The 15,075-nt window shown below is 41.3% G+C and overlaps 1 protein-coding gene across 1 annotated transcript; it reads right to left on the bottom strand.

Moving 5' to 3' along the window:
• Positions 1-633: 633 nt before the first annotated feature.
• Positions 634-14,642, bottom strand: LOC126616040 (mitochondrial import inner membrane translocase subunit TIM50). The gene is made up of 10 exons (XM_050283988.1): positions 14,229-14,642; positions 13,745-13,836; positions 12,838-12,874; positions 11,709-11,770; positions 11,478-11,591; positions 2,638-2,742; positions 2,452-2,550; positions 1,960-2,116; positions 1,733-1,835; positions 634-957 (listed from the first exon to the last, which is right to left on the bottom strand). The coding sequence occupies exons 1-10, from the start codon at positions 14,503-14,505 to the stop codon at positions 912-914; spliced, it is 1,092 nt and encodes a 363-aa protein (XP_050139945.1). The 5' UTR covers positions 14,506-14,642; the 3' UTR covers positions 634-911.
• Positions 14,643-15,075: the final 433 nt, after the last annotated feature.

Raw genomic sequence — 15,075 nt, 5'->3', positions numbered from 1 at the left:
TAGGTGATCACTACCTAGTATTATAGATTACTATTCTGCTCGGTATATCCACGATGGCGGACCATTTGTATTTTAAGGGTGGTCATACTTGGTATGTCTGCAATAAGTAGTCACTGCCTACACTATTAAACTATGTATATGGTTCTGCTTGGTATATCTACAATGAGGGACCATACACATCCTATGAGTGATCATGCGTGGTATATCTGTGATGGGTGATCACCACCTAGTACTATACGATATGATCTTACTTGGTTAATTCGGATTAGGGGACCATACACATTCTAGGGGTGATTACTTGTTTAATCTGCATTGGGGGCCACTACCTACTTGGTTACATGGTGCTCATGAATGATCTTGCTTGGTTAATCGGCATTGGGGGCCAATCCATTTGATGCATGCCTATGATTTTGCTTGGTAATTCTGCAATGGACGAGTATGTTGAGTTAGTCTAAAACCCTAGATTAGTGTGAATATAAATTGTTAGTTATTGGGGAATGGGAAGCGGCGAGGATGAAACCCGCACCAGAGTTGCATAAGCATAACTGATTTCCGTCACTACAACAAAGTCCCATCTGGCACAACGTATAAGCTTGAGTGACTAAATTGAGCAGATGCTGGAAACGACGAAAATAGACGAGTTGCAAATCCTTTGTTCCCAGGGCATTACAAAATATCAATTGCTGTGAGCCAAAATTCTGCTGTCCATAGAAATTTTACGCCAAAATATCATTTCTCCGGAACTTTGTAATGTCAAATACATGCCGCAAAAGAATTATGATCGATTCAAAATTTCATTTCTCCGGAACTTTCTCGATAGCTACTTTAACACTGACTCGAAAATCCGTTAGCCGGTTGTACTTGAAAACATCACCTAGTCTTTACAATACTCTTGACTCGGCCTCCTGATCTCAACGTCGCCAAAATCGACCCTGCTGCTTCGATTCTTGCATTCGCCTGCAATGTCATAGATTGAGACAGATTCTCACATCACACAATAGTAAAATCAGTAGTATAAGAATTAGGGTGAATTGCCAATTTAGTTCCTAAATTATCACTTCAGTAAAAATTATTAGGTCCTTAAAACTGTTTTTTCAGAAAAATTAGTCCTTGGATTATAAAAATCTGCCAATTACATGCCTAATATTATATTCGAAGCTACTATATTCAATTTTCCATCAATTTAAGTCACGTTACTTGCATGTGATACACATTAGAGGGTAGATTGGTAGTTTTTCGTAAAGAAATAGTGTATGGAGTTAACTTTGGAGGGTAAATTGGTAGTTTTAAATAAGAAATAGTGTAAGTTAACTTTGGAGGGTAAATTAGATGTTAGATTCGCAACCTATATGAAATGAGAAGGGCTTATAGGCGAAAAAATGACGGTATTTCACTCTAAAGTGTGTCAAGTGACTTGAGTTGAAGAAAAAATGGATAAAATGGCTTTGAATATATTAGTAGGGATGAAATTAGCAATTTTTAATGAATTTAAGGACTTATTTTACCGAAAAATAAATTCAGGGACCTAATTTTCACTGAGGCAATAGTTCAGTGACTAAATCGGCACTTCACCCTAATATTGAGGATGCTAGGATTTCTAAGCACAAATAGGAGAGGATTAACAACAGCTATTGTGTTAGTGACTTGTTAATGTAGCATTAAGTGAATAAACATGAAAATGACACAGTTGACCTTTTTATTCACAAAATTAAATACAAACACTAAGACTTACTTTTGATGCTCTTTGGATCGCCTAATGAACTCTGCAGGAATATCACGCCCTTCATACGATGCTAGTACTTGCCTAATATCTGCTGGAGGATTGCGGGCAACAACTGCACATAAACCAAGCACAATGAGGCGGTAACACATTTCTCACAAGCTTCAGGAGTTGATTTAACATAGAAATAATGTGAAGTCCACTGGTGCTACAAGAAATGAAAATCACAGATGACTTACATTCAAGAAATGGTATGAAATCCACAAGAGCTGTGTCATCCAACTCATTCTTATATGGCTTTATTACGGCACCATTTTCAGGCTGAAGACTATTTTCTCGTGCGTGTGCACTCAGATAGATGATCTTTTTTGGATCTCTGTTAAGTTTTGAAAGGTCCTGCCAAGAGGAACTACATCTCATATCTTTACTAATCACATATGTCAAAATCAGATATAGAATATGAATTAACCAAGTAAGAGAGGAAACTGGTTTCAAATGAATGCACATTGGAGTTCATCAATTATTTCATGGTTTGACATGGCACACAAGTAAGCTTATTGGTTGCAGGAGACAGTTAATAGCAATTTTCTTAGAGAGATACTGCATTGGCAAATGCTAGAGCCACAAAACATACAAAATAAATACCATGTTCAAAGCTGTAAATCAACAAAAAGGTACAGAAAAGATGAAATTGAACATCATGTAATGAAACAAGTGCCCAACAAACTTACCCTATAATGTTTTCCATTCTGATACCTAGTGGCAGCCTTTCCCAGCCTATATCGTACACAATGCTTGGTGTCCAGTCTCTCCATTACAGGATCTACATACTACATTTACCAAAAAAACAGTACAACTGTCAGTAATTTCCAAGAGAACAAAAAGTAACGACAACGTACAAGTGAAATACTGAATACCATATTTGAATAGTCTGAATACACGATGATTTCATAAAACTGAGCAAGATGTTCCAAAAAAGCATCAACTCCAGGTCTTTTGATAGTCTGCCAGCCCTTTTCTCGCTTTATATGCCAAAAAGAAACATGAGTGTCATTAACCAAAACAAAACAATAAAATAAAAATAAAAAAACCCTTCATGGCTCTGAAGTCTGAACTGTAATGCAGAACACTTTAAGAAGACATGAACAAATACAACAACAACAACAACAACAACAAAGCCTTTTCCCACTAAGTGGGGTCGGCTATATGAATCCTAGAACGCCATTGCGCTCGGTTTTGTGTCATGTCCTCCGTTAGATCCAAGTACTCTAAGTCTTTTCTTAGAGTCTCTTCCAAAGTTTTCCTAGGTCTTCCTCTACCCCTTCGGCCCTGAACCTCTGTCCCGTAGTCACATCTTCGAACCGGAGCGTCAGTCGGCCTTCTTTGCACATGTCCAAATCACCAGAGCCGATTTTCTCTCATCTTTCCTACAATTTCGGCTACTCCTACTGTACCTCGGATATCCTCATTCCCAATCTTATCCTTTCTCGTGTGCCCACACATCCCACGAAGCATCCTCATCTCCGCTACACCCATTTTGTGTACGTGTTGATGCTTCACCACCCAACATTCTCTGCCATACAACATCGCTGGCCTTATTGCCGTCCTATAAAATTTTCCCTTGAGCTTCAGTGGCCTACGACGGTCACACAACACGCCGGATGCACTCTTTCCATCCAGCTCGTATTCTATGGTTGAGATCTCCATCTAATTCTCCGTTCTCTTGCAAGATAGATCATAGGTAACGAAAACGGTCGCTTTTTGTGATCTTCGCTAGATTGCTCCGGTCATTAGTGTGGATAAGTATATAAATGGATAGAGATAGGAAAGCAAACACAAGATGTACGTGGTTCACCCAGATTGGCTACGTCCACGGAATAGAAGAGTTCTCATTAATTGTGAAGGGTTTACACAAGTACATAGGTTCAAGCTCTCCTTTAGTGAGTACAAGTGAATGATTTAGTACAAATGACATTAGGAAATATTGTGGGAGAATGATCTCGTAATCTCGAAACTTCTAAGTATCGGAGTGTGGTGTCGTCTTGACTTGCCTTATCTGTCTCATAGGTAGATGTGGCATCTTCTCTGGAAGTACTCTTCCTCCATCCAGGGGTGGTATCTTTAACTGGTGGAGATGCACAAGGTAATGTATCAATTTCACTTGAAGCTTACTTGTAGTTTCAGGCTTGGTCAAGCGCGATACAAACCATGTAGTAGGAGTCCCCCAAGTCGCCGGGCTAGGGGGTCTGCTGAAAGAGGTGACAGACAAGGTAAGCAATCAGAGCTCCGACTAATTGTTCACCTTCTCCCCATCTTGCAGCAGCATGAAGGATAAAGAGAAGAAAAATGAGAAGAGATGATATGAGATACTTTTGCTTTTGAAGAAGTAACTTTCCACAGGCTTATTCTTGAACTGAGCTGGAGGGTTTTCTGGTTTCCTCCAAAGTATAAGGCCGACTGAAGAATTTGAGGGTCAAAACAAGTCCATCAAATCTAGAGTACGTTCCACCCTGCTGATATGGGATACTTTTGCTTTTGACAGAGTAATGGATGTATCGGCACGTGTGCTGTTACGCTTGTCTCCACATGCTTCCTTGTATCCTTCGCACTTGCCCTATCTGTTCCTCAAGCAGATGCGGAATCTTCCCTGGAAACATAAGATGTTGAAGATGAGTACTCGAGAGCAATGCCAGGTAAGTAATCAGGTAAGGGGTTCCAGGCAGTCAGTTCCTGGCTGGAAGCTTGATTCCAAGTGCTGACTGATTGCTCTCTTTCTCCTTGTCTTGCAGGTAAAAACAAGGCCAAAAGAAAAAACAGGGAAAAAGCATGATATGGGATACTCTTGCTTTTAACCCTGATGATATGAGATATTCTTGCTCTAGTATAGCTTGTTTGCAAAGGTATTATCGGGGGGAAAGAAAGTTGAATATTTCGAAAGGCTTTGTTGGGAGTGCCCTATCAGATATGATGAAGGGTTGAGCATTTTTGCAGGTCTGCCTGTCCGTTGGGGATGGAGGTCGACATATATAGGAGTCTCCCTAACAACAAGTAGTAATGCTATTCCTTTACCCTGCTTGGTCATAGCACGGTAGTGGGAGCTGCCAGTTTCACATGTTTTAACTCTGTCAGAGCACTTTGAAAAAGTGGTCTGTGGTATCTGGCTCTCGAGATTCGGAGAACGATGCCTCTTCGATTTTTGAGAAAGCAATCATGTTGGGGGTCTGACTCTCGAGATTCGGAGAGCAGTGTCTCTTCGATTTTTGAGGAAGTAATCATGTTGGGAGTCTGGCTCTCGAGATTCGGAGGGCGGTGCCTCTTCGATTTTGGAGCAAGCAATCTTGTTGGGAGTGTTGTCTCGAATGTGAGTAAAGGTTGGACATGTTTGCTAGTCTACCTTGCCACGAAGCACAAAGGTTGACACATAGGGACTTTCCAATTATCCAGCAATGGTACTGTTCCTTTACCCTCTCTTCGATTTTGAGAAAGTAGTCATGTTGGGAGTCTGGCTCTCGAGATTCGGAGGACGGTGCCTCTTCGATTTTGGAGCAAGCAATCTTGTTGGGACTGTTTTCTCGAATGTGAGTAAAGGTTGGGCATGTTTGCTAGTCTACCTTGCCACGAAGCACAGAGGTTGACACACAGGGACTTTCCAATTATCCAGCAGTGGTACTGTTCCTTTACCCTTGTGGGTAATAATATGGTAGCTAGACCTTCAAAATTTATGTGTCTAAACTTTGTTAGTGCTGTTTCTTTGCTATTCTTTTACCTTTCTTGGTCAGAGCGATGTAGTGGGAGCTGCAAGCTTCACGTGCTCAACTTTGGCAGAGAACTTTGGCAAAGTGATCTGTGGTACCCATGAGTTATTGTTGCGTGTGGGAAGTGGGTGATTGAACAGTAAGATTCATGTGCTTTCTACTTCACCAGAAGTCTTCGACAGAATGCCCATAATTTCTGCAAAGCTGAGTGTGCGTGTGACAGGTGCTGACAAGGCTAGAAAAGTAGGTGCCTCTTTGATTTCTGAGATCGGCCCTCGTGGTCTCTGAGCAGCCCAGCTTTTGAGAAAGCGAGCGCCTCTTCGATTGATTCGGAGAACGGTGCCTCACCGATTTTTGAGAAAGCAATCATGTTGGGGGTCTGGCTCTCGAGATTCGGGGAGCAGTGTCTCTTCGATTTTTGAGAAAGTAATCATGTTGGGAGAGTGGCTCTCGAGATTCGGAGGGCGGTGCCTCTTCGATTTTGGAGCAAGCAATCTTGTTGGGAGTGTTTTCTCGAATGTGAGTAAAGGTTGGGCATGTTTGCTAGTCTACCTTGCCACGAAGCACAGAGGTTGACACACAGGGACTTTCCAATTATCCAGCAATGGTACTGTTCCTTTACCCTCTCTTCGATTTTTAAGAAAGTAGTCATGTTGGGAGTCTGGCTCTTTAGATTCGGAGGACGGTGCCTCTTCGATTTTGGAGCAAGCAATCTTATTGGGAGTGTTTTCTCGAATGTGAGTAAAGGTTGGGCATGTTTGCTAGTCTACCTTGCCACGAAGCACAGAGGTTGACATACATGGACTTTCCAATTATCCAGCAGTGGTACTGTTCCTTTACCCTTGTGGGTAATAATATGGTAGCTAGACCTTCAAAATTTATGGGTCTAAACTTTGTTAGTGCTGTTTCTTTGCTATTCTTTTACCCTTCTTGGTCAGAGCGATGTAGTGGGAGCTGCAAGCTTCACGTGCTCAACTTTGGCAGAGAACTTTGGCAAAGTTATCTGTGGTACCCATGAGCTATTGTTGCGTGTGGGAAGTGGGTGATTGAACAGTAAGATTCATGTGTTTTCTACTTCCCCAGAAGTCTTTGACAGAATGCCCATAATTTCCGCAAAGCTGAGTGTGCGTGTGACAGGTGCTGACAAGGCTGGAAAAGTAGGTGCCTCTTTGATTTCTGAGATCGGCCCTCGTGGTCTCTAGGGAGCCCAGCTTTTGAGAAAGCGAGCGCCTCTTCGATTTCTGAGATCGGCCTTCGTGGTCTTTGAGCAGCCCAACTTTTGAGAAAGCAAACGGCTCTTCGATTTCTGAGATCAACCCTTGTGATCTCTAAGCAGCCCAACTTTTGAGAAAGCAAACGCCTCTTCGATTTCTGAGCAGGCGCCTCTTTGATTTCTGAAGCTCCGTCGAGTGCAGATTTTTATAGGGGCTGGCATTAAGTTCCAAAGCACACTTGAATCTCCACCAGTAGAAGCTTCATTCTTGCACTTCTAAGATCTTGATTTGTCCGACCTCTTCTCTCTTCAACACCTTTGAAAATGTCTGGCCCCTCCGACCGTCGTTTTGACTTGAACCTTGTTGAAGAGGCAGCCCCGCCTTCTCCAGACAACATATGGCGCCCATCCTTCGTCTCCCCAACTGGTCCTCTTACCGTTGGGGATTCCGTGATGAAGAATGATATGACCGCTGCGGTGGTGGCCAGGAACCTTCTCACTCCCAAAGATAACAGACTACTTTCCAAACGGTCTGATGAGTTAGCTGTTAAGGATTCGCTGGCTCTCAGTGTTCAGTGTGCAGGTTCTGTGTCTAATATGGCACAACGCCTATTTGCTCGAACCCGCCAAGTTGAATCATTGGCGGCTGAAGTGATGAGTCTCAAACAGGAGATTAGAGGGCTCAAGCATGAGAATAAACAGTTGCACCGGCTCGCACATGACTATGCTACAAACATGAAGAGGAAGCTTGACCAGATGAAGGAAACTGATGGTCAGGTTTTACTTGATCATCAGAGATTTGTGGGTTTGTTCCAAAGGCATTTATTGCCTTCGTCTTCTGGGGCTGTACCGCGTAATGAAGCTCCAAATGATCAACCTCTGATGCCTCCTCCTTCTAGGGTTCTGTCCAGTACTGAGGCTCCAAATGATCCCCCTCCGGTGCCTTCTCTTTCTGGGGCTCTACCGACTGCTGAGACTTCTCCTAAGCAACCTTTGTGAAGGCTCCCTCTTGTGTGTTTATTTTGACTCATGTATATGTACATATTTGTAGCTTATCGGGGATATCAATAAATAAGCTTTCCTTCATTTCAACGTATTGTGTTAAATACACCAAAGCCTTCTTCGCTAAGTTCTTTGAATTTTCTTTTGTTGAAGCTTGTATGTTGAAGCTTTCTGAGTGGAGCATGTAGGTTGGGGTAGTGTTCCCTTAATTTCCCGAGTGAGGAAAACTTCTTGGTTGGAGACTTGGAAAATCCAAGTCACTGAGTGGGATCGGCTATATGAATCTTAGAACGCCATTGTGCTCGATCCTGTGTCATGTCCTTCGTTAGATCCAAGTACGCTAAGTCTTTTCTTAGAGTCTCTTCCAAAGTTTTCCTAGGTCTTCCTCTACCCCTTCGGCCCTGAACCTCTGTCCCATAGTCGCATCTTCTAATCGGAGCGTCAGTAGGCCTTCTTTGCACATGTCCAAACCACCGTAACCGATTTTCTCTCATCTTTCCTTCAATTTCGGCTACTCCTACTTTACCCCGGATATCCTCATTCCTAATCTTATCCTTTCTCGTGTGCCCACACATCCAACGAAGCATCCTCATCTCCGCTACACCCATTTTGTGTACGTGTTGATGTTTCACCGCCCAACATTCTGTGCCATACAGCATTGCCGGCCTTATTGCCGTCCTATAAAATTTTCCCTTGAGCTTCAGTGGCATACGGCGGTCACACAACACGCCGGATGCACTCTTCCACTTCATCCATCCAGCTTGTATTCTATGGTTGAGATCTCCATCTAATTCTCCGTTCTTTTGCAAGATAGATCCTAGGTAACGAAAACGGTCGCTCTTTGGTATTTCTTGATCTCCGATCCTCACCCCTAACTCGTTTTGGCCTCCATTTGCACTGAACTTGCACTCCATATATTCTGTCTTTGATCGGCTGAGGCGAAGACCTTTAGATTCCAACACTTCTCTCCAAAGGTTAAGCTTTGCATTTACCCCTTTCTGAGTTTCATCTATCAACACTATATCGTCTGCGAAAAGCATACACCAAGGAATATCATCTTGAATATGTCCTGTTAACTCATCCATTACCAACGCAAAAAGGTAAGGACTTAAGGATGAGCCTTGATGTAATCCTACAGTTATGGGAAAGCTTTCGGTTTGTCCTTCATGAGTTCTTACGGCGGTCTTTGCTCCTTCATACATATCCTTTATAGCTTGGATATATGCTACTCGTACTCCTTTCTTCTCTAAAATCCTCCAAAGAATGTCTCTTGGGACCCTATCATACGCTTTTTCCAAATCTATAAAGACCATGTGTAAATCCTTTTTCCCATCTCTATATCTTTCCATCAATCTTCGTAAGAGATAGATTGCCTCCATGGTTGAGCGCCCTGGCATGAACCCGAATTGGTTGTCCGAAACCCGTGTCTCTTGCCTCAATCTATGCTCAATGACTCTCTCCCAGAGCTTCATTGTATGACTCATTAGCTTAATACCCCTATAGTTCATGCAATTTTGTACGTCGCCCTTATTCTTGTAGATAGGCACCAAAGTGCTCGTTCGCCACTCATTTGGCATCTTCTTCGTTTTCAAAATCCTATTGAAAAGGTCAGTGAGCCATGTTATACCTGTCTCTCCCAAAACTTTCCACACTTCGATTGGTATATCGTCTGGGCCTATTGCTTTTCTATGCTTCATCTTCTTCAAAGCTACAACCACTTCTTCCTTCCGGATTCGACGATAAAAGGAGTAGTTTCTACACTCTTCTGAGTTACTCAACTCTCCTAAAGAAGCACTCCTTTCATGTCCTTCATTGAAAAGATTATGAAAATAACCTCTCCATCTGTCTTTAACCGCGTTCTCTGTAGCAAGAACCTTTCCATCCTCATCCTTGATGCACCTCACTTGGTTTAGGTCCCTTGTCTTCTTTTCCCTTGCTCTAGCTAGTTTATAGATATCCAACTCTCCTTCTTTGGTATCTAGTCGTTTATACATATCGTCGTAAGCCGCTAACTTAGCTTCTCTGACAGCTTTCTTCGCCTCTTGCTTCGCTTTTCTATACCTTTCACCATTTTCATCGGTCCTCTCCTTGTATAAGGCTTTACAACATTCCTTCTTAGCCTTCACCTTTGTTTGTACCTCCTCATTCCACCACCAAGATTCCTTTTGGTGTGGGGCAAAGCCCTTGGACTCTCCTAATACCTCTTTTGCTACTTTTCGGATACAACTAGCCATGGAATCCCACATTTGGCTAGCTTCCCCCTCTCTATCCCACACACATTGGGTGATTACCTTCTCTTTGAAAATGGCTTGTTTTTCTTCTTTTAGATTCCACCATCTAGTTCTTGGGCACTTCCAAGTCTTGTTCTTTTGTCTTACTCTTTTGATATGTACATCCATCACCAACAAGCGATGTTGATTAGCCACGCTCTCTCCTGGTATAACTTTGCAATCCTTACAAGTTATACGATCCCCTTTCCTCATTAGAAGAAAATCTATTTGTGTTTTTGACGACCCACTCTTGTAGGTGATCACATGTTCTTCTCTCTTCTTAAAGAAGGTATTGGCTAAGAAGAGATCATATGCCATTGCAAAATCCAAGATAGCTTCCCCATCCTCGTTTCTCTCCCCAAAACCATGGCCACCATGAAAACCTCCATAGTTGCCTGTCTCCCTGCCCACGTGTCCATTTAAATCTCCTCCTATAAATAACTTCTCCGTCTGAGCAATTCCTTGCACCAAGTCTCCAAGATCTTCCCAAAATTTCTCCTTCGAACTCGTATCCAACCCTACTTGAGGTGCGTACGCACTAATCACATTGATAAGTTCTTGTCCTATTACAATCTTGATTGCCATGATTCTATCTCCTACCCTCTTGACATCTACAACATCTTGTACCAAGGTCTTGTCCACGATGATGCCAACACCGTTTCTCGTTCTATTTGTGCCCGAATACCAAAGTTTAAACCCTGAGTTTTCTAGATCCTTTGCCTTACTACCAACCCACTTAGTTTCTTGTAGGCACATAATATTTATCCTTCTCCTCACCATAACTTCCACTACTTCCATAGATTTTCCCGTTAAGGTTCCTATATTCCACGTTCCTAAACGCATTTTGCTCTCTTGAACTCTACCCTTCTGTCCTAGCTTCTTCACCCTCCCCCGTCTAATAGGATCAAAGTACTTCTTTTGTGTGTCCCGGGTAAAGTTGATAGGAGCATATGCTCCCAAACAACTTTGAGTGGAGTCGTTCGAAAAGAAGTTTCTATGGCCCCCTTGCTCATTTAACACTGCATCCGGGTGCCGATGGAGATACAGCGACCCTTGCTCACTTATCACTGTGCTCGGGCCACACAGCGCGCCACTTACGGGTGACGCCCTAGCTTTAGCGCGATTTTGTTCTGGATTCATTTTCATAAGGATTCGACGTGATCATGGAGTGCCGGCTGTCGACTACCTGACGCCCTCCCCCTCCTCCTTTATCCGGGCTTGGGACCGGCCATGTAAGACATAGGCGGAGTTAAGAAGACATGAACAAATATGGAAAAAAATCGTTCTTAGAAATCATGAGATCGCATAAACATGAACATAAGACTACCAAACTGCAATGCAGAACACTTTACAAAGACATGAACAAATGTGGAAAAAAATTCATTGCTTAGAAATCATGAGATGCATAAACATGTACATAAGACTACCAAATAAATCTTCTAAGAACATGCCAAATCTTGCCAGCATAAGAGTGCAATGTCTTATGTTGGAGATAAAAATGCCTCAACCAGCCTTACCGTCCAATAAGAGTATAGTAATGTCTCCTGGAGATCCAGAACAAGGGTAAAAACATGTTTCTCCATGGGATGCAAATCTGGAAGAAGCTTCTCCGCATATGGTTCAGTATATCCCTATATGAGAGTAAGAAACATTTGAGTCAAACAACCATAAGCTCTTTAGACAAGAGTTACAATCAAAATCACAACGCGGAAGCAGAGAAAAAAGGTTAAAAGAAAATAAAAACATACTCGAATTTGTTCTTCAATCGTCCTCCTTGCATCAATGTAAGCTTCAACTGCTTTAGCAGGAACTGAAATATAAAACAAAAAACAATCATCATACTGTGAGCAACAATATGAGAATTAATTTGTCTGCTTCTTAACGTCAGGCTCATCCCATGAGAAGTTAAACCAAATGAGCTCTGTCAAACTTTATAGCGTGGAGTAGGCACTAAAGAATGTGTACAATCAATATACTTTTTTGAAAATATATCATCAAAATATATAAAGACATTATGCTTCGGTAAACAATTCACTACTCTGTGATAAAGAGTTGGATCAAAGGATTAATGACTAGTTCTATCATTCATTTTCTAATGTTGGTCATAATGAAATAGGTAACTATATGCTCAAGAGATAACATATGTATACTAAAATACAAAAGTAAAAGAAAAAGAGGTTGCAGTTAACTCAATGCATCATCTACATAACAGGACCCAAAATAAAGAAAATTAACAAAAGTCTGTTGTACTTTTATGAGCAAACGGAAATGAATTATAACAAAGTACCAAATATCAACGTCGTAGGTGAAAGCTAAAACAAACAATCTCAAACTAACACAAGAGATTTACGTGGTTCGGCGTAAAGCCTACTCCACGGACGAAGCACGGCAAGGAATTTCACTAAACAAACGGAGATTACAAAAGAATGTTTAAACTCTCACAACCCAAATCCCACAAATTACAAACCCTAAACCAAACAAGTAGAGAACTCAAACAAACGGAGAAGATTCTCCTAAATTGCTCTCAAACTCACAAACTCACAAATTGACTCTCACCAAATTGCCACACAAATGAGCCACTCCAAACACACTAACCCTAAGGTCCTATTTATAGTGCATTGGACTTAGGTTACAGTAAGAATCCTAATAGGAAGTAAATCCAAATCCTAATCAAATAGGTAATTAACAAAATCTCTCCACCAAGGAAACCAACTAAGAAGTCAAAATCCAAACTCAAATAGGACACCAAAACCAAATAGGTAACACAAACCTAATTTATTGCATCATCCTAATTTTGAGCCAAAAACCCAACAAAGTCAACATTGATAGAAAAAAATACTGGAAAAGGTTCTCAGACTGCATAGTTAAGGACCTCACCTGTAATTGTAGAAGAGTATACCCGACTTTTAAATTTCTGCAGAAGAAATAGATCGCTAAATGTTAGTCTATTGAAGACTCATCAAATTGTGGAGGTAATAATGATAATATAATGTATAATAAAAAGCACGGCCCAACAACCTATACAACGCAAGCTAAATGCAACCTACTACTTATCTGTCTTCTATAGCAGACAGATTAGAACACATAAACTAACAACTGTTAAAAGATTTAGTAATAAGCAATCCAGTTCATGCAAACTACAGCATAGAATAGGTGCATATAGAGTTACCAAAACTGGATAGGTGGTTTTGACTCCTTGAAAAACAGTCCTAAATAAAGGCTTGGACCATTTTTTAACAAAATACTTTCCTTCATGGTTCAAGCCCTCCCACTGGACTGACCAAAGTCAGCTCAGATGACCGGGCCAAAAGTAGTTGACCAAACACCAATGCCAGTTGAAAGACATCCCCTGTACAGGTCAAGAATTTTCAAGTCCTATGCGTCTGACAATCACATGATGCACATTAAACCCACTAGAATGGATTCAATATTAAGAAAATGACGGGATATTGCTTCCAAACCATGTCAATCAAATGCTTTAGACTACTTTCACTCTTCTCAGAAACTCATCTAAAACATGTTTTAAATTTATCTAAATTTGCAGGCAATTTTCCATTTTCATATCAAACATGTTTTGAAGTATTAATAATTGTAAAAACTACAACCAAAGTAATCATCTAAAAACTTGTTCCACATCACGATACAAATGAATCCTGACATTCTTTCTCTTCCTCATCTCTTTTTCAGGTTAAGTTACTTGAATAAAATTGTTATTCTGCACTATTAAATCAAGCGGACAGCTAAGTAATTGCGTTCCTAAAACAAAGTTCTATGTCATACTTACTTCAAGAGCAGACGCATCATCTGCCACCTTGTTAGTTGAAGGTGCTGCTCGGAGAGCCTTGGTCTTTTCGTCAATTTCATCCAAAGAGTATGCTGCAAAATGAATGCAAATCCAAGATTCACTCTATCTTTCACCAAGAAACATAAGACCCACCACATTAACCCAATATTACAAACACAGAGAATACCTGTTTAGCAGAAACCCACATCAAATTTCTCTTCCACAAACCAAAAAGTAAAAGAAAAAAAAAGAGAAACCCAAATATCACGACCAAATCAAATCCCAAATCTTGCAATTCAACATTGTTCAATCAATTCGCCGATATATACAAATTCCTTATCACGAAATAATCTAAAACACCGAAAACCAAGCCTTTCTTAATCTTTGCAGCCAAAATCCACATCAAGTTTCACTTCAAAACCCTTAAAAAACAGCAAGCAGACAAAAATGAACCAACATTTCCAGACCAGCATATAGCTCATACCATACGAGACATAACCAACAGCAGCAGTGGCTCCAGTGATCGCGCCAATGAGGGAGTACTTGAGGAAGTTCCAGGATTTGCTACTTGAAGCGTTCGGAGCCGGAGCGCTTGGTGGTGGCGGTGGAGGCGGAGGTGGAGATGTGGGATCGGAGATTAGGGATTGGGTTCCGATAAGTGGTTCTTTGGGAGGCGTTGAAGGCACATCGGAGCTCAATAGGCGTCCATTGGCCTTTAATAGCCGGGAGATTGAACGGGAACGAAGCAGTATCGAGGACATGGCTAGGGTTTTAGAGAGGTTTTGGTTGTGATCGCTGTGTGGGGGTTTGGGATTGGAGTAGGGTTTTGAGGAGAGAGAGACTGAAAGTGAAAGAGAGAGAAAGAAGGGGCTGTTTGGGTATTGGAATGGAATTTGTTATGAACATTTCCAGGGGTATTTGTACGTCGGTTATCCTGTAGTTGTTTCTAGTTTCGTCAAGAGACTCTCTGTTTGGTTCCCGACTTGTGGGTTTTTTCAATGTGTCCGAAATACGGTCCAATATGTTAAATATAATAATATAAATAATTGAACACTTAAAAAAATTTCCAATTCCATAAAAGTGTTAGGACTGAGAGGAAGTAATTTATCTTTAAGAAATGCTAGCAGGACTCGTCTAAAAAACGAGTCTACTAGTAGGGGTGGGCCTAAAAATCGTGGAACTGCTAAACCAAATCAAACTGCGACAAAATAATCTTTAAAATCCCTTGTTGACTAAAGAAAGTCAACTTAGGTTCAAGAACGAGACCGAACCGTTCATATCGGTTTTGATTTTCATATTGGTAGAACCGTTTAGAACCGGACCAAACAGTA

Source organism: Malus sylvestris, chromosome 3 (genome assembly GCF_916048215.2).
Source record: "Malus sylvestris chromosome 3, drMalSylv7.2, whole genome shotgun sequence".
NCBI lineage: Eukaryota > Viridiplantae > Streptophyta > Magnoliopsida > Rosales > Rosaceae > Malus > Malus sylvestris.
This window is presented reverse-complemented; position numbering and strand designations above follow the sequence as displayed.